General features: G+C 35.7%; 2 protein-coding genes and 1 non-coding gene across 4 annotated transcripts; 1 reads left to right on the top strand and 2 right to left on the bottom strand.

Annotated features, from left to right (window-relative positions):
* Positions 1-1,740: 1,740 nt before the first annotated feature.
* TRNAH-GUG (transfer RNA histidin (anticodon GUG)) lies at positions 1,741-1,812 on the top strand. The gene has a single exon. It is a non-coding gene; the product is annotated as a tRNA-His (tRNA).
* Positions 1,813-4,931: 3,119 nt separating this feature from the next.
* Positions 4,932-10,086, bottom strand: LOC107605548 (chaperone protein dnaJ 10). 2 transcript variants are annotated; one of them, XM_016307455.3, is made up of 11 exons: positions 9,901-10,086; positions 9,010-9,170; positions 8,432-8,491; positions 7,765-7,847; positions 7,505-7,664; positions 7,163-7,292; positions 6,733-6,891; positions 5,937-6,115; positions 5,764-5,844; positions 5,518-5,676; positions 4,932-5,416 (listed from the first exon to the last, which is right to left on the bottom strand). In XM_016307455.3, exons 2-11 carry the CDS (start codon positions 9,094-9,096, stop codon positions 5,306-5,308), a joined length of 1,209 nt encoding a protein of 402 aa, XP_016162941.1. In that variant the 5' UTR covers positions 9,097-9,170; positions 9,901-10,086; the 3' UTR covers positions 4,932-5,305. The 2 variants fall into 2 exon arrangements, with proteins under 2 accessions (XP_016162941.1, XP_016162942.1); XM_016307456.3 differs by having other exon boundaries at positions 9,010-9,141; positions 9,901-10,059.
* Positions 10,087-11,127: 1,041 nt separating this feature from the next.
* On the bottom strand, positions 11,128-17,871 carry LOC107605547 (uncharacterized). Its single transcript, XM_016307454.3, has 6 exons — positions 17,270-17,871; positions 16,198-16,481; positions 16,002-16,091; positions 15,821-15,892; positions 15,494-15,613; positions 11,128-12,310 (listed from the first exon to the last, which is right to left on the bottom strand). Exons 1-6 carry the CDS (start codon positions 17,577-17,579, stop codon positions 11,270-11,272), a joined length of 1,917 nt encoding a protein of 638 aa, XP_016162940.1. The 5' UTR covers positions 17,580-17,871; the 3' UTR covers positions 11,128-11,269.
* Between the last annotated feature and the right edge of the window lie 476 nt (positions 17,872-18,347).

The following is an 18,347-nucleotide window of genomic DNA, read 5'->3' as shown; positions in this document are numbered from 1 at the left end:
ACCATGATTCACATGCAATATGATAACCCTGAGGAACCTAGAACGATTTATGATGATAAAAATTCTATAAATAAACGAGTATGACGTAAACAAAGCACACTTGAAGTTTTGTGAGTTTAGGGAGAGATGACTGAGAGTATATTTTTGTTAGTTCATCATAGAAGGAAGATTGATGAAAATACAAGTGAAAGTATTGTGTTCTCTAGTAAAAAGCAGATAGGTGTGTTTGTAAATCCGCCAATGACTTTGATGGAATTACATAGTAGTATATTACAGAAGGCAGGAAAGTGTGGCAAAAAATATGTGAAAGGCCAGGTTATCCCTATTCATCAAAAGTTCTCACTTCTAGTAGCATAAGAAAATTTATCACCGCACTAACATCACAACCATCAAATTATCGACCACTTTATCCATGTCCCGTTAAAAAATTCGAACTCTAACATCGTTTAACCCAACCAAGAACCTATGAGATCACTAAACAGTAAAACCCACAAATCCTTATTAAAAATGTTCTAACATGCATATTCAAACTAATATTCATCAACATATCAGTGTAGTGAAAATAGCCATGACATCAACCAACTCAACTAAATTTACATTCCGATGACTAACCTCTTCGTCGATAAATCCGGCAACATGCGCAATACCGTTAAGGCGGTACATATTTCCGTGATTGGCCGCCATCCTTCCCGCAAGACGAATTCCTCCCACTCCGCTGCACAACCCAACCACCACTTTGTGCCTCACTACACCAGACAATGGTGGATCTGGCCCCGCCGCTGCCGCATCGTCGCCAGTGGACCTTCGAACCCTCCGCTCATTGTCACCTCCTCCACCAGTGTAGGCTGTCCTCCTCCCAATCCTTTTCTCCCAAAGCTGGTCGAATATGGTGGCTCCTCCCACCCAAACGTAACTCGTCGCTGTGTGTTGAGGGAAGATTGAAGCAATAACTCGTGGCAGCCATCTTAGGGTAACTCTTCAAGCATTAATCGTCTCTGGACTTTATGGGTTTTCGAAGTAAACATAAATCGTACCAAGCTACCCAGGTTACGCTTTTGAACGTGAATCGTGGTAGGCCTTTGTGCTTTAGCCCAACTTCACATGAATTATGGTAGGGAGGAATGATTTACGTGTAAACATAACCCTACAAGCCCTGTGACAATTTACACTTAATCCTCCTAGACAATACATGCATAAATCATCCTAGGGTGCCATGTTTAACATATTCTATAACCTTTATCACCCTAGGACGATTTACATAATATTAAAAAAAAAGAAAATACGTTTGGAAATTTGTTTTAAAAAAATCAAGTAAAATTAGTTTTTATTTCATTTATTTAAATAAAAAACCTTTATCTTTTTATTTCTTCTCATTTCTATTTCTTTCTTATTTTCCTTACTACAACTTTACCTCTTACTACCAATCACTTATTGCTATTATAAATCTTATATCCTAAATCATAAATTGATTTTACTTTATTTCACTTTCAAATATTTTTTTTACTAAATTTTAGATATTTTTATTATTTTTAATTTAGGATATTTCTTTTTTATATTCATTTTTATTCGAATGTTGATCGATTTTCAAATTAATGGCTGAATTAATATTGCCTTCCTAGACTTCTTCTTAGTTAAAAAGAAGGGGTAGCGATTTCCAGTTACTAGAGGATGGTTGACAAGAATTCATAATATGATTTTATGATTATAAAATTTATACGGTAGCAACGATTACAACAAAATGTGGCTGTAGTTTAGTGGTAAGAATTCCACGTTGTGGCCGTGGAGACCTGGGCTCGAATCCCAGCAGCCACATCCCAAATATTTTGTTTTTAATAAAAATAGTAAAATTCTTGATAGTGCACTTCATTATTTAATTATTTATTAACAATTTAACATGGTCAGCTTGACAAGCATGCCAGAAGTTGAAGACATAGGTATTGAATTTTAGGAAATAATAAATTAGCATATGGGAAGTTGAAGACTAATATCATAGGTTATTTAGCTACTTTGCTTATGTAAACGGAGGTGTTATTTAATCTCAAACCTGAAAGGTCAATCCTTTGAAGTGTATATACAACCATGTAAGCAAGGATCAACGAGTTATCTATTAGTTACATTTTTAAGTGGACAAAACTTTAGGATTACATGAAAGGACAAACTTGAAAGGTTACATCCTACATATGACATGTGTCACAATTATAAAAGAAATGAAATAATATAGAAAAATAAATTCACTATCTATGTCTTTTTCTTTTTTGATTTTGTATTTGCTCAACTTGATCTCATTGGATTGTTTAATTTTTACAACTTATCATTGAACCTCAAGCTTTCTATCATGTGACTCAGGTTAATCTCTCGAATATTTTTCGTAAAAGACATGGTGACAAACACATGCTAGAATCTAGAACATAGTTCAACTACATGTAATAAAGTAATAACGTTTCCCATTAATTAATGACATGAATGATAACGTCACGTGTCATTTATGATTTATATGTCATTAACTCATTATTCTAAGTGACTCAAACGGAAAGAACGCGAATTAAATTAATATCATTGAAGCAATGTTTTTCATTTTTTTATTTCATGTTCAAAACTCTTAATTTTTAAACCTATTAATTTCAATTTTATTTTTCACATTAATACTTTAAGTTTTTTATTTTAAACGTACAAATATTTTTCATAATAATCTTATATATCGTAATATATATGTTATTTGTATAAAAAAAATATAGTTGACTAAAATGAAAAATTACATAGAGAAACGAAGAAAGTAAGCTTTCCTATGATCAATTAAAAGTGTTGATTATAATGTTTGGAGAGGTGTTTCCACAGCTTGGAAGGACGTAGAGAAGAATTATGTATGACGTATAGGCAATGAAGAACAAATCAGATTTTGGGATCATAATTGGGTGCCTAAAGTTGGAGGGCTAAAAAGATTATGCCATCTAATCTTTAAAGAGTTCTAGCTGCTAGGGAGCCAATGAAATATTTGTACAAAAGAACCATCTGGAAACTGATTTTGGGGTTCACCAAGGATCAAACTCTTGATCTTTCGGATCTAGAACTCTGATACCATGTCATGAAACAATTCATCCCAAAAACTTAAAGTGATGGGAAAAGGTAACACTAATGGTTACTATCTAGGGAGTGCTAGGGGAACAATGAAAATTTTGAACAACATGAACAACCACCAATCAAATGAAAATACACTACACCTTAATTTAATGCTACTAATTAAATTTACTCTTTTAACCCTATTAATTCACATTGTTTACACATTGTTCAAAAATCTTGTTGGTTACCTATACTTTTCCTATCTCTAATACTGAATCGGACATCCCTAAACCTCCATTGTACACATTGTACAACCATTCTATTGGTTCCTATACTTCCTCATCTTTAAATTCTATTGATAGGAGTTTATCTTTAAATTGAATGATTTTCTTTCTGTTTCAGATTGCAAGGATGTTAGTAACTTAAGGAGTGGCTGTAGGACACAATGGTGAAGAGGATCGTGTGCATGTCCCTGCCATCTCCTTGGAAGAGTCCAGACAATATTACCTGGGATCTCTCATCAGATGGAAGCTTTAGCATAAAGACTTTCTATCTCTCGCTGGATGATGCTCCTGTTGAACTGGCACGAATCTTCAGGATGGTGTGGGATTGGAAAGGCCCGGAGAGAAGAAGACGACACATGAGCCCATCCTCAACATGTCCCAACCAAGTGCAACTGAGTGGAGGAAACCACTCTCCATATTCTTAGAGACTGTCCCTTTGCGACTCAAATTTGGCAAGAGTTGATGTCTCCTACTCAATATAGTGTCTTTTTCTCTATCTTAAAACTAAGGATAAGTGGTCTTGTTTATTTGGGGTTACTACTTCCTCTCTTTGGTACGTTAGGAATAACCTAATCTTTGATGGTAAAGCAACAAGCACCTCAACTGTTTGGATCTTGTTGGTGCTCATCATAAAAGGAATCCAAGGTCTGACCTCCTTATTAGTTGGAAGCCTCCTCAGGAACATTTCATCAAGTTGAACGTGGATGGGTCTTATTTTCGTAACAATAATCATGCGGTTTGTGGTGGAGTGTTTTGCTACCACCTTGGCAGATTCCTCAAAACTTTTTCATGCAATATTGGTAGTTGTTCCATTACTCATACCAAGTTGTGGGACATTATTAGAGGCCTCCAAATTGCTGCAGCAAATCACCTCTCTAACATTGTTCTTGAATTTGATTCTCAAGCGGCGATCAACCTCGTTAAAAAAGGAAGTGCCTCATCTCATCCTTGTTATCCGCTTCTTGAAGATATCAGAATTGTCGCTGATCGGAGAAAAAATTTAAGCTGGAGACACACCTCCCGGGAAGCTAATAATGTTGCTGATTTACTAGCCAAAAAAGGACAAGAACTTCCTCATGGTGTCCACATCTTTGATATTCAACAGGCTCTGTTTCTTGATGCTTGTGGTGTCCCCAGATTAAAGAGCGGTTGATTAGCTTTCTTTGCTTTAGTGTTGTTTTTGTTTCTTCCTTTTCTCTTTCTTGGGGTCTTTGACCCCCGCGGATCACCAAAAGACAAAAGTGTTGATTAGCCATATAAGGATTTGACTGAGGAGATTACACCCCCAAGTTGTACTCTTGTGGACTCCCAGCAAGAGATGGAGATAAATTCGGGGTAAAGTTGTAAACTAAATAGATTTTATCAGTCCTTTCTTTAAATGCTTTCCGTTCAAGTGTTCACAAGTTATTGTAGGTTTAAACTGTTGACCACCCACTTGGCGCCCATTATTATTATAACCTCAGAAGGCACATAAAACAGAGTACAAAATCTAATTCTCTTTTTTGTGGGTTGATTGAGAATTTTCTCACACTTGGGATTTCATACATGAAATATTCTAGTTCAGGGAACATATATAGAGTAGGGACACACTTGGAGCACGAAGCAAAATACACATATATCGTGTTGTTACAAAAACCACAAAATACCATATTCTATGCAATAAATTCTGTTTATTATCACAATCCCTAATACACAGGCATTCCTATATCTGAAAAAAATAATAATAAATTGAGAGACAAAACACAAGGAAAGGGAAAAAGAGCCCGAGGGGAAACAACCCAATAAAAATAGACACAGAAATTACAAGACACCAGGGCAACGATATCTTTTGTATGGAATTATTGACAATGCATAAACCACAGCATTAATGCGAGCCACACATGAAGGTTAAGAGCAAGAGATGTGTGGTGGTGTGTGTTGGGGGGAACATACGATACAGGTATCAACCTCCAAACCGTCAAGTATCAATCTTTGCTAGTTGTTGCCGGTCTCTGGGCTCCGGGAGGTGCAGTCGGCCTGGGGAAGTTATGATCAAATTCCATGCCTGCAAACTGTGGAGCCTCCACATATGGACTCTAGATCCATTTGGTAAAAAAAATGTCATTACAAAACTACTTTTAGTAATAACGATAAAAGAATAAAATAAAATAACAGCTGTTGGAGGTTAAAATTGCACCTGGGATACAGAGTTAGCTTGATCTGAAAAATCACGACCTGCGGAATTCAGTGATGCACTAGGAGAACCAGCATTATTGCTAGTTTCATTTCCGTTCAACTTATGTAATGCTTTATTTACAACATTTTCTTCCAAATTCCCATTGGTTGGCTTTACCCTCTACATTGACATCAACGTTATTTCACAATCAGTGGGCAAAGTTAATAACAAGTACATAGAGGGAAACACATGGAAAAGAAATATCACCTGGAAGATTTTGCCAAGAGTTTTCAACCCCTTGGCTCGGGCACGAAGTTCTTCTTTCTTGACATTGTTGTCTTGAAGAACCTATAGTTAAACACATGATCTAAATTAAAGCAGGCCTAGAATCCATATCCGGTTTATGAAATACAAGGTGACAGTGGTTGAGCAAAACCAACCATTTGACACACTCGTGAGAGTGTGGCTTCAATGTCGGCAACGTTAAGTTTCCATAAAGAATCAGTCATTAGCTGCTTGTGAGATTGCATGTATTGTTCAAGCTCTTCTTCAGTATAGTTTCCTTCTGCACTGAGTTGCTTCTTCATATCCTCTTGCAGTTGGATCAAAGCAATGGCCCCTAGAACAAACCACCCAGGAAAACCAATTTCAAAACCACCAGTTATAATAACTTTTTGTCCCTTGTGTCTGTTTAGTTATTTGAAGATAAAAGAAAAGTGAAATATTAAAAGTAGGTTGGATGATGTATGGTCCACAATCTGCAAAGGATTTGGATGCACTATGATTTTGCAATCCCAAAATTAACTTAACCAAATCAAATAGTTTAGCCTGAATGGGCTTGGCTAGCGTATTTTGACCCCAAACAGTCTTACTCAATTTCTTTCTTCATAATGACAAAGTTTAGGTAGGGAGAAGCACCGCTACCCCCACCAGGGCAAGGGAAGACCCCCAACCTCTTTGAGGACTCCCGAGAGGGATGACAAGTCAGATTGTCCCTCCAAAAAGGTCCTCACAGTGCTCCACCCTTAACCAACTGTGCTACCTCTTGTTGGAGTCATATACCTTCATCTTTTAACTTCTATAAAATTATTTAGTAGGGAATACAAATGAGAATAGTTTAATGTGTAGTGCAATTGTGCAAATAACACGTTTAGATTAAAGTTAATATGTGAGCTGGAATTAAGAATCCATAGCATAGCAAGGAAGAGCTGAAAAAGAGGTACAAAATATGATCACCTGTTGCTGCTGTAACTTGGGATTTGATAAAATGCCCTTTGTTTCTAAACCATTCAGCAACAAACGGCACACCCAAGTAAATTGCTTTCTTTCCAAGTTCCTTTGCTGCCTGCCTTGCGTATATGTAGCCAATTGTATTTAGCATATCAACACCATAAGCTGTAGAAAGACAACTAATTTATTAAGCAAAAGCAGTCCCTGAGTTAATGTTGTATTATACACACTTCAAATACTTGAGATTAGCATCAGGCTAAGGTTTTACAAGTCAACATCTTAAGCATAACATGATTTTAGGAACAAAACAAGTATACATTTCAACGAATTTTGTTACAATAAAATGTTATTTGTGATAAATTGCGTTGAGCAGATAGATTTGCATCACTTTCACCTATTGAAATTAGTCTTTCAGCTGAGGCATAGTAGACAGTACCTGCTTTGGACAATCGGGCTACTTCTGCTTCTGCATGATTAACAAAGTCCTCTTTGTTTCCTTGAACATATTGGTTGAGTCTACCTTTCAGTATCTCTGCAAGCTTTTCTTCTCTCTCCTTCTGAACAACCTGAATGAAGAATAAAATGTTATGGAGGGAATGCTTCATTCACTTGAGGCAATTAAGTAATAACACACTTTGGAGGGTGTCTGACCATTCTGAAAATATGGATTTAGTTACCAAGTGCATACATTAAACCACTTAATATATTAAGTGAAGTATGGCAAAGAGAAAGCAAAATAAGCTTGGAGCCATGATTGAGAAAGTTTGTGAAGCTGTACCCTCATTTTCTCTTGTAAAATTTTCGGATCAAATTGTTCCCCTTCAGTAAACATATCCATTGAGGCCATTGATGCCAACGCCAACTGGCCTATATACTCCTCAAAAAGTTCACTACCGAAAAGCATGGCAAAGATTGCTGCAGGGTCAATAATTGATTCGCTGAAAAGAACAGAAAAAAATTAAAAATTTAGGTATAATCCTCACCATTGATGTTAGAATATTACTTAATATATTGTAAGGTTTAAAAAAGGAAACTAACGTTGAGATTCCCGATTTCCCATGAGCATCATAAGCTTGCCTTTGAGCTGGATCACTCAAAACTTGGTAAGCTTCACCCAAAACCTAATACCAAAGCAAAATTCCAAAATTAGAGTGGTAAAATGATTTGAACAACGGTAAAATCCAAGCTATGCATAATGAATAATGAATACAATGGCTCAAGATAATACCAATTTTATTAAAGGCATACTCCCAACATGCAGCTCAGCCATTAAAGATAACAAAAGCATAAAAGGTCAATAAAATAAAATAAAGAACATTTGATGAATGTGTATGAAGATACAAAACAAGGTAAATGTAAGTGAGGCTGAAATAGTTCAATTTATTGGTAGACTTGTTAACAATGGCAGGTATACAACGGTTAACAATATTTTATTATTTAAGGTTCTTCACCGACCATGCTCAACTTGACAAGTAGAAAAGGATATTATTGAGGAAAAGATATATTGTAGCCTTTACAACTCAAAATTGGCTTAAAAATAATGGGAGATGATGCCTTAATACAACTAAGACATGTAGAATGGCTCTACCAACTACATGAAAGGATAGTGAAATTTCTTATTGCAATCCTCTTACACAACTCAAATGAAGTTTTACAATAAAGTGCCTTCAAAATAGCAGGTCTAATTAAAATATAACACCCTCACCTGAAAATTTTGTGCAGCAAGTGGGTCATTGGGGTTTTTATCTGGATGCACCTGTCGTGCCTTCAATTATGAAGATGAAAAATAATTGGTTATACTTTACAAATTGGAAATAGGCCAAAGAACCACTGATCTTCAGATTCAATATCCAATATACAATATGATACAACAACAACAACAACAAAGCCTTGTCCCACTAAGTGGGGTCGGCTACCAATATACAATATGATATTTGTAGAAATTGATAAGACTCAGCATCTCTCTTCTGGATTTCCAAAATTATTCATTTTAGTAGAAGCATTTCATGTCTATTGTATATTAGGCTTATTGCAGGGAAAAAGTACACAATTTACTTAGGCAATCAAACCTACGCGCATCCACTGCTTTCAGTTCACTAAATGGAAAAAATTCAAATTGATACATCTAAATTATGAGTATTTGAACAGATTGTAAATGAAATTAATTATTCAAATCATATAATATTAATTCTTCTGGGGAAATAATTAATCGATGTATTACATATGGCAATAAAAGTAGAAAACAGATGACGCCCACAAGCAAAAGATAGATAAATTAGATACCTTCATATAATAAGCTTTCTTGATCTCGGCTTCCGTTGCTGTGGGACTGACACCCAGCACGTCATAATATTCCGTCTCCTTAACCATCTCAATGTCCACGAGCAGTAGATCAGTAGTCGGATGAAAGAGTGCCTATAATTATCAGATTTTAAGTAACCAATCTGCAAGGGTGAGAATATTTGGGACAATAAGTATTCCAAATTGCCTATACTAGCACAACATAAGCATTCCAGGTTCGTTTACAAATCCTGTAATACTTTTAGATACATTCATTCTCATACATAATATTTGTTAACTACTCATTGAAAGAAGAAAACTTAGTTGTGAAATATGTAGCTGCTTGAAATTTGAAGGAATCACAAAAGGAGGTTCCTCCAATCGTGAATCAATAGCTGATTTTCATATAGGCACCATGCAAAAGGTTGCTTGTTTAGTAATAATGCAACAAACACCCGTGTCTGACTGAAATGCCAAATAAAATTCACCGAATCACAATATTACACGGTTTAGGGTTTTTACTAACCAATCATTTCTAAAATCACCGATTAAGAAACAGATCTATATTGGTAAAACCTAATTGACTTTTCAGCAAAACCCTAATGATAATGATAATAACAGTAATAAGAAAGAATATAATCAGAAATTGTGTCTTGAAACAATAGGATTGTGATTCCAAGGATCTTCATCTGATAATTTCGATCTTGGCTCTAAGCGGCAGTCAAGTGGCTACTGAATAAGCCCCTGCTGTTGACTCTATTATAGAGCCTTTGACCATTATTATCATTATCGATAATCATAAAGATTAATTTGGTAGTAAGCTCCATAACCAGGAAAACAATATTAGAATCAATAAATGAGGCAAAAAGACGGAAACATAAACAGCGATCTCACCAGGAATTAGCGGAAGTGAAAAGAAAGGATCGAAATCGGAAAGGGGGCTCAAAGGATTTGATTTCTGCCATGAGGCAGCTGCTGGCTTGGTTAAATGAGACCAGAACACATGGCAAAGGGCGAAAAGATGGACCAGTTTTATACTCGTGTATGTGTCTTGGAAACCCTAATGCTACTTGTCTGTTTAAGCAGATTCTGAAAGCCCAATTAAATATCCAACTTTGGGCCGAACATCTTGATAAAATAAAAAAAAAGGATAAGTTAACCGAAAAAAAAAATAAAGGATAAAAATACTTTCAAAATATTTTAAAAAGCTATTATTTTGTTTGATGTTGTTTAGTTTTGCGTTTCAATATAAAGAAATATTTTAAAATGCTACTAAAATTAAAAGATAATGATAAAAATATTTTTTAAATGCTTTAAATTTGTTAACGATAAAAATACCTTCAACATATTCTAAAACACGACTAAAATTAAGCGGTATCATTTTTTATAACCGGTGTGCATTTAACTCAAAATTTTGTGAGAATAATAAAATAACTATTTAAAAAACCAATTTAAAATTTGATTTTTAAATTTTTGTGTTTTTTAAAAAAATCATTTTTGGCCGTGAAAAGATAGCAATAAAAGCATCTAAGTTATTTTATTTTAATTTTAGTCACAAAAATACTTACTTTTAAAAAAAAGTAAAAAAGTTTTTAAAAAAGAGAAAATTATTTTTTTAACTTTTTCAAAAACACTTTAAATAATTTTTTAAGAAGTCACATTAATTTTAAAAATTATAAATATTAATACTGTATTTTTTTATCATGTAAAAGTTAAAATAACTTCTAAACCTTCACAACCGCAACCAGGACCTGAGTTATGCTTTACCTATTACCATCATTCAATATTTTCTATACTAAAATAAATGTAAAAAAATGGACTATGTAATATTATTAATTTATGCAAAAATATTTAGTACCTATTATTATAATAATCTAATTAGCACTATTATTTCTTTTACGATTTTAATATTAAAATACTTTCACAAGCATTCAAACGGATGTGTTTTCTTGTCACCAAGAAAAAAGGGGACGTGTTTTCTACTTTTCTATCTAGCGGTGCAGACTGCAGAGGCAGCTTGACTTATGTCTTCAAAGTCAGAGAACCCTTCTACAGTTCAGATTTTATGCCTCATAGCAGTGCTATCTTTTGCATGTAAAGAACATGCAAGCTCCGGAATTACGTAACCTCAATAATCTCAAAAGATAACAGGCGGCCATGCTATTGTCAACTCAACAATGCCTATGTCAATATCACTAAAACAAGATAAACTACTAGTACTAGTCCTCAATCCATAAGTACCAAAGTTATCAAAACTACAATATCAACTCTCAGGTGAAGTTTTAGGAACACTTCCCTGTTGAGCAGCCTGCGCAGGTGCTCCTGCATTACCATCACCAGAATATGCCAGAGGCTGAGGGTAACCAGAAGCGTAACTGTTGCTGTATGATGTCGGAGGCTGACCATATCCAGGTTGACCACCTGGAGCACCATATGGGGGACCATACCCTGGTTGTCCTGCACTGCCATAACCAGTTGGTGGAGCCCTTTGAGACCCTGGTTCCTGTTGATCGTAAGGTAGTGGCTGGGCAGGTGGTGTACCACCCGGCTTTTGCGACTGTGGTGGGGGACCATAGCCACCTCCATAACCAGATTGGGGAGGTGGATTTCCATACCCTGCTTGGGAAGTCGGGGGCACCCCATAGCCAGGCTGAGCAGAACCTTGTGGAGGATAGTTGGCAGCATTTGGACTTGGCTGTTGGCCAGAACCATAACCTTGCTGAGACGTTGAAGAGGGTTGCGCAGGTGGAACTTGGGTTGAATCACCATGTGATCCATAATTAGGAGCGTGGCCCTCTTGTGCTGTGTTGCTTCCACTGCCATAGCTAGGGGCTGAGCCATAACCTTGCTGTTGATCATATGATGGTTGCTGCCCATACCCTGATTGCGGTGGTGCATGATACCCACCATAGCCATCTTGAGAATAGCCATGCCCAGGTTGGCTATAACCAGAGGAAGGTGGTTGACTATAATTGTAACCACTCCCATCAGCAGGAGGTGCACCGCCAGGATTTTGCTGCTGTTGACCATAGTAATCATACCCAGCACCATGAGTAGACTGCTGGGCTGGTGGTGCAGAGGACTGGTCCCAATTGGTGGAGTATCCACCAGATGAAGCAGGTGGATAGCCTGCATATGGTTGCTGGTTATACTGGCCTGTTGGACCAGAGTAGCCACCGGGCTGCACGTAACCATAACCAGCTTGCTGCATGGGAGCACCGGGAGGACCCCAGCTAGATGGTGGCCGGGATTGGTAACCTTGCTGAGCATAACCACCAGACATTGCTGGATTTCTAAGACGATTCTGCAGAAGGACAAATTGCAAACACAAATAAAACGAGGAAACTCAACCAAGATATGGCAGTACAGACAGCAAAAGATGCACAAACAAAAAGACAAAGTAAAACATGCATCACTAAAAATAAAAATATAAATAACACGATTATAAGCCATAACTTAACAAGTTAGATTAAAGATTCCTTACAGGATCAGAGAGGGATATGAAGGCCTACATACCGTACCGGTTTGTGGTAACTGAGTTACTCCAGCAGAAGAACACCCTCTCCCTATTCGAAATGAATGGGTACAAAAAAAAAACAAAAAAACAAAAAACACAAACCAACGAAGCAGACAAGCATACTATCTCTATTGTCTCAAAAGGCAATCCACTGTAAGTATCTCAATATATATAAAGTACTTTTGAGATAATTACACTATAATTCTATAAACTATTCACAATAATTCAACCAGCTAGGCTTTGATATAATAGCTATTAACTACATAAGAGAAGTTGGAGCAAATACAAATCCAAAACATACAGCTTGTCAAGATGACATCTCTTTGCTGCACAAAAAAAAAAAAAAAACCCTCAACCTTCCCTCCCCTCAGTAAAGACGTTAAGCTCAATTGGAACATTAAATAAACACACAAGTAAACCAACTAGGATTCAAATGGAGAAGGAAGCGGAGAAGGGAAATTATGACAACAGCCATAAACTTACCAAACTCGGTCCTAAAATATCAACAGTGTTACAGAGACTATAGCTGACAAATTATGAGAATAGGCATAGGCAACAAAAATAGAAAGTAAAAGAGCCTTCACAATAGAGAGGGAGACAAGCCACAATGTACAACATGGAAACATTGATGGAAAAGAAATGTAAAATACGTGAATAAGAAACCACTGATAAAGATTTAAAATAATAATAACAATAAGTATAATAATAACATCAAAAAATGTGTCAGGAATCCTGTAAGAATGACAACTGGACAGAAATATGAAAATAAGGAGTCAAACGTCAAGAGCCTCAAAGGATAAAGTTCAGTTTCATCCTCCAGATGAAACACCTTTTTAACTAGAGGATGATTACTAGAGCAATAAATAATGAACTCAAGCACAAATCACAATGTTTAAACAAGGCAACCATGTGTTTGTTAGAGATATAACCATTAATGTTGCATTCTCCTATCAGCTTAAACTTTTGGGATGAATAATTTCATAACATGGTATCAGAGCTCTATGTACGAAAAGTCCAGAGTTTGATCTTTCGTGAACCCCAAAAGTGAAAAAATAGCATAAGGCAAATAAAAGAAAAAAGAATGCCTATGCAGAAATCAAGCAAACCCAAAAGAGGCTCTTGCTTGAGGGGAAGTGTTAGAGATATAACTATTAACGTTGCATTCTCCTATCAGCTTAAGCTTTCGGGATGAGTAGTTTCATGACAGTGTTAACGAAATACCAAGGGAAATTACAACATATGAGACCTCAATAAGTTAATAGTAACTATAAGATTGAAAAGTGGAAGCAATAATAATTCGGGAGAGGAAAATAAAATGGCAAGAGCTTCAAAAAGGATAAGCTTCAAGTTATTCTGCTAAATTAGGTCCAGCATGGTATATAAAATAGTTGTTTCAGGTATATAATTTTTTTGAGCAATGGACTAAAAATGCACAAATGATATGACCTAAGATGATGTTAATACTCTATGAAAATATATATCCAGTCAAAATATGACGAAGCCAAAACATCAATAAGAGATTATTGCCCTTTAGTATATACCAAACCTGAGATTGACAGCCATACATTGGCATGCTGAGGGAAAACCAACAAAGAGAGTCCATGTTGGTATTACTAATGGTCCACACCAAAACAAACTAAACCCTACAATAGTCCCAATAACAAGCTCAGTATGGACAAAACAATCACATAACAGCATAGCCTTGATGCTCCAAAGAGCTAAGCTAAAGCAGAGGACAAAGTGCATAACTTAATCACAAATAGGAACAACAGTCCTTAAAGAGCTTGGTGTATTATGCAAAAGAAAATTGACCAATCTAATTACAAATTAAACATGTTCACCATCCCCTTGAACCAATTTTCTGAAATCTGAATAAATTAATGAAGGTATATTTATGTATAAAATATACAAGATAAACACACCAACACAAGATAATTTGAATGAAGAACAAGAAAACGTTGGAAGTTCTGGGAATTCCCATAAACTTTTATATACCAAAGATAATTAATCTGTACATGTAACTATCATATCCATGCCCGTATTTGAGCCAGATAAGCACAGGTTTTAAAAGAAAGGATGAAGAATCCAATAGGTCATAATAATAACTTCTACTGTAAATTTATTTTTTAAGGTGAAAACTCACATGCAGTTGCCTTCATGTGAAGTTGATATTTAAATATAAAAAGTAAGGATAACTTCTACAGTAGCCTTTCACCCAATAAGATTTAACTTGTAAAGACCAGGCAGATAAACTGTCAAAATTTGCAATACAACATCTTGACTTCTGACCATTATCATTGTTTGCGCAGAGCTTCATGCCGCTTTGATTATCCATGAAAAGTATCATTCTTTGTGCACCATCTGCTTTTAACTTTTTGTACAGGTATATTTAAAAATAAAACAGCAAATAAAAGAATATGAAGTTCTTTTGCATCTGCTAACAACAGAATCCCGATAAAGATAGCACTTACTAGAGACAAAATGATCTTAACCCGTTAGCCGTGAAATCACAAGCTCAAATCCAGTCCAGCTAACCCATTTTAAGTAGTCCAACATGCCAAACTTTTACACAGTTTTACAACAATTACATACTTCACAAAATTCAAAAATTATGAGTTTTGCCCCTACAATAGATGAAGAGAAGCAATAACCAGAAGCAAAATAGAGATAAATGTGAAGTAGCATGATGACAATTCTCAGCATGTCCGGTTTTAAGTTTCAAGATCCCATAAAGTAATATGGACTAATCTGGAAATCACAGGTGCAAGTATTCATCTAGCAATCAGCAGGCAGTGACAAAACAAATATTAAATTACCTAGTCAACCCATAAACTCAACCATACTACAGAATTATTAACATATATATACAGAAAATAGAAGGGGCACAAATAAACTAGACTTGGGAAGTGGCAAGCAAAACATGACAACAAAAGCCCAATCCAATAAAAGGGATATGTGCACTAAACATACCTCACCACTGATGACTTGATTAACCAATTGTTTTGCAGACTCAATTTGTTCAGGTGTCCCTTCAACTTTTAATGTTCTTTCTGTGGATGTGTCACCGGGGGGAAGATGAAGAGGAATCACCTGAAAAATACATAAAATGCCAATATCACTAATAACAGGTTGAAAGTCCACATCTCAAAAGTATGAGATTATCATAGTCAAATTTTAATACTAGCAGTGATCAGAAACTACGGTCAAAGATATAAGGACAAATATAAAGGAAAAAGAAAAAGGGTTTGGAATATAATAGCAAAAGAAGACAAATATTTGAAAATTGAAAGGGCAGACCTGAATTCTTGCACCAGTTGAAGCTTGCATATTCTTGATTGTTTCCCCACCTTTACCGATTATAAGGCCAACCTGGAAACGCATGACCAACCATCCACCAGATAAAGTTCAGTGAAGGTGAGAAAGAAAGAAAGAAAGAACCGGAGTTGAATAAAACCAAATAATTTAAACCTTCACATACCTTGTTATTTGGGATCTTCATCACAAATTCATCAGAACCAGCTTGTCCAGCTACTCGTCTAGCAACAATGCCAGAACCTCCGGATTCAGCCTATTAAAAACACAATAACTTACAGCATTAAACAAAACATTTCATATAATTACAACCTTTTTTTCGGATGCATCACAAATTCATAGAGTTCTGAGAACGTCGGTACCTCAGCAAGAACTTCATTGATGAGCTTCTCAGCAGTAGCAATGGCTTCAGAAGTGCCCGTAAGCTCAACTGTCCTAGTGGGCAAATTGGGGTCGGCATCCATGTCACGGGTAACCTGAATTTTTGCCCCAGATTGGAGCTGAAGGTACTTGATGGTCTCACCACCCTTGCCAATAATAACACCCACCCTTCCATTGGGGATATCAATCTTCTTGCTCGCACCCTGGTACCCATAAGAAACCGCAGAAGGAGAAATGGTAGGGACCGAGTACTGAGCCTTCACATCTGCAACACCAAACATTCACTAAAAGATTAAGATTTATTAAGTTCAATAATATTTAAATTTAAATAAATTAACACACTGAAGATGAGAATTAGTGATTTCTGGAGTAGCTTATTTTCAGTTCAAACCAATTTATAATCAAAATATTCTTGATCAAACTTTCAAAAGCAAAATCAATTATTCTATAAATAAATAAATTCAAGAAAAATTAAAAAGACCTGATCTGAGAAGTAATGTGTGTCCTGATTATCTTGAGTAATGTCAAATCAAACCTTGTAGGGAAACCCTTACTAAGCCACGGAATCAAAACCAAATAGCTTAAAACCAAAATTTATCCAACAATTTAGCGGAACCCCTCTTTACTGATGGAACGAAACTTCATACAGCTTATAATCAAAACTTTCTCATCAAATGTAACCAAACTCCAAACAACATTAACTCAAAATTTCAAATGATATCCAAAAACATATCAAAACGCTCGATTACAATTAGATCAAAACTTGAGCAGCTAGTAATAGAAGTTTATGTGACAAAAAAACAACATCTAGCACATAGCCAAACTTTTTTGCTAAAAAAAATGGTTGAAGAGCTAAGGATTTAAAAAAATTTTACCAAGATTGAGACCTTCCGTAATAAAACCCTGAATTCTGTGAATCAGCTTATAATCGAAACTTTCTAGCCAAATCGAAACATGTACAGTGAAAACCTTACCTACCGATGAAATAAATGCAGAAACGTAATCACAATAATAATAATAATAACCGAAGACGAGAAGTAAAACCCTACTCACCACCCATGGAATCGAAACCCGAAGGAGGAGCTGTGCCGTTATCGACCTTGGGACGCTTGACGTCGAGACCCGTGGCTGCGGGGGGTGGGGCGCCGCTAAGGAGGCGGGCGGCGACCTCCTGTGCACGCTGCTTGGCGAGCTCGATGCCAGAGGGGGCCGGCGGAGGGACGCTGTTGTATGACGGTGGAGGGGGGGCGTCAGGGGAGGAAAAACCGCTTTGGCGGGCGGAGGGCGGTGGTTGTTGGTCGTCGTACTTGCGCTTCAACGAGGGAGGAGTGGTGGAAGTTTCATATTGCGATTCTTCCGCCATTGGAGAGAAGAAGAAGAAGAAGAAGAAGAAACCCTATAGACTCGAAAAATATGGAAGGTTGGTTCTCACTTCTTTGTTCACTACTACTACTACTACTAGATTTTTATTTTTAAGCTGGAGCTGCTTCTTGTGTGACGTCACTGATCCAATTGATTCAAACCCTAATCCTACTGTCCATTACCAGCCTTAAGAATATACACAAGAATTTAAGAAATGCATATGATGAAGATAATGATAATAGTAATTAAGGATGAGAGTGGTGGATAAAATTTAGAATTAAGAGAGTAATAATGTATAATAAAATCAGAAGTTAGAGTTATATTATGTTAGAAGTTCAGTTAAAGAATATTATTTAATTTTTTATAATTTAAATAATTTTATCTGTAAAAATTAATTTTTTATTGATATAAAGTCAATTTCAATTTTTTATGTTGAGTTTTATCAGCACTCGGATTTTTGAGGTTAAAAATAATTAGTTATTCTATAAAAAAATATAAGAATATATTATCTAAAATCATAATTGTCAAAATCGAATAGGTGATTGAATCGATTAGGTTACTAATTTACTGATTCAACTAATAAGTTACTAGTTAAATCAATTGACTTAGTTTCATGTAAATAAAAAATATAAAATAGTAAAAAAATTTAAAATACATATTTTTATTAATATTTAAGAATAATAAAATCTCAATTCCAAAAATAACTAATACAGAAATAAACATAAAATTTGTCCGTACTATTACAATAGTATCTTAATTTGACACAATA

Source organism: Arachis ipaensis, chromosome B6 (genome assembly GCF_059453495.1).
Source record: "Arachis ipaensis isolate K30076 ecotype BB chromosome B6, ASM5945349v1, whole genome shotgun sequence".
Classification (NCBI taxonomy): Eukaryota; Viridiplantae; Streptophyta; class Magnoliopsida; order Fabales; family Fabaceae; genus Arachis; species Arachis ipaensis.
This window is presented reverse-complemented; position numbering and strand designations above follow the sequence as displayed.

Bases quoted from the DNA above. Each gene is read 5' to 3' on its own strand.
- LOC107605547 (XM_016307454.3), bottom strand. From the start codon at position 17,579: ATGGCGGAAGAATCGCAATATGAAACTTCCACCACTCCTCCCTCGTTG. The intron at 16,482-17,269 runs GTGAGTAGGGTT...TTGGTGTTGCAG, and splicing joins GGGTTTCGATTCCATGGGTG to ATGTGAAGGCTCAGTACTCG. The intron at 12,311-15,493 runs GTATGTTTAGTG...GTCCTTCTGCAG, and splicing joins ATCAAGTCATCAGTGGTGAG to AATCGTCTTAGAAATCCAGC.
- LOC107605548 (XM_016307455.3), bottom strand. From the start codon at position 9,096: ATGGTTAAGGAGACGGAATATTATGACGTGCTGGGTGTCAGTCCCACA. The intron at 8,492-9,009 runs GTATCTAATTTA...TCATAATTGAAG, and splicing joins AGAAAGCTTATTATATGAAG to GCACGACAGGTGCATCCAGA. The intron at 5,845-5,936 runs GTTGGTTTTGCT...GTTTAACTATAG, and splicing joins TCTCACGAGTGTGTCAAATG to GTTCTTCAAGACAACAATGT.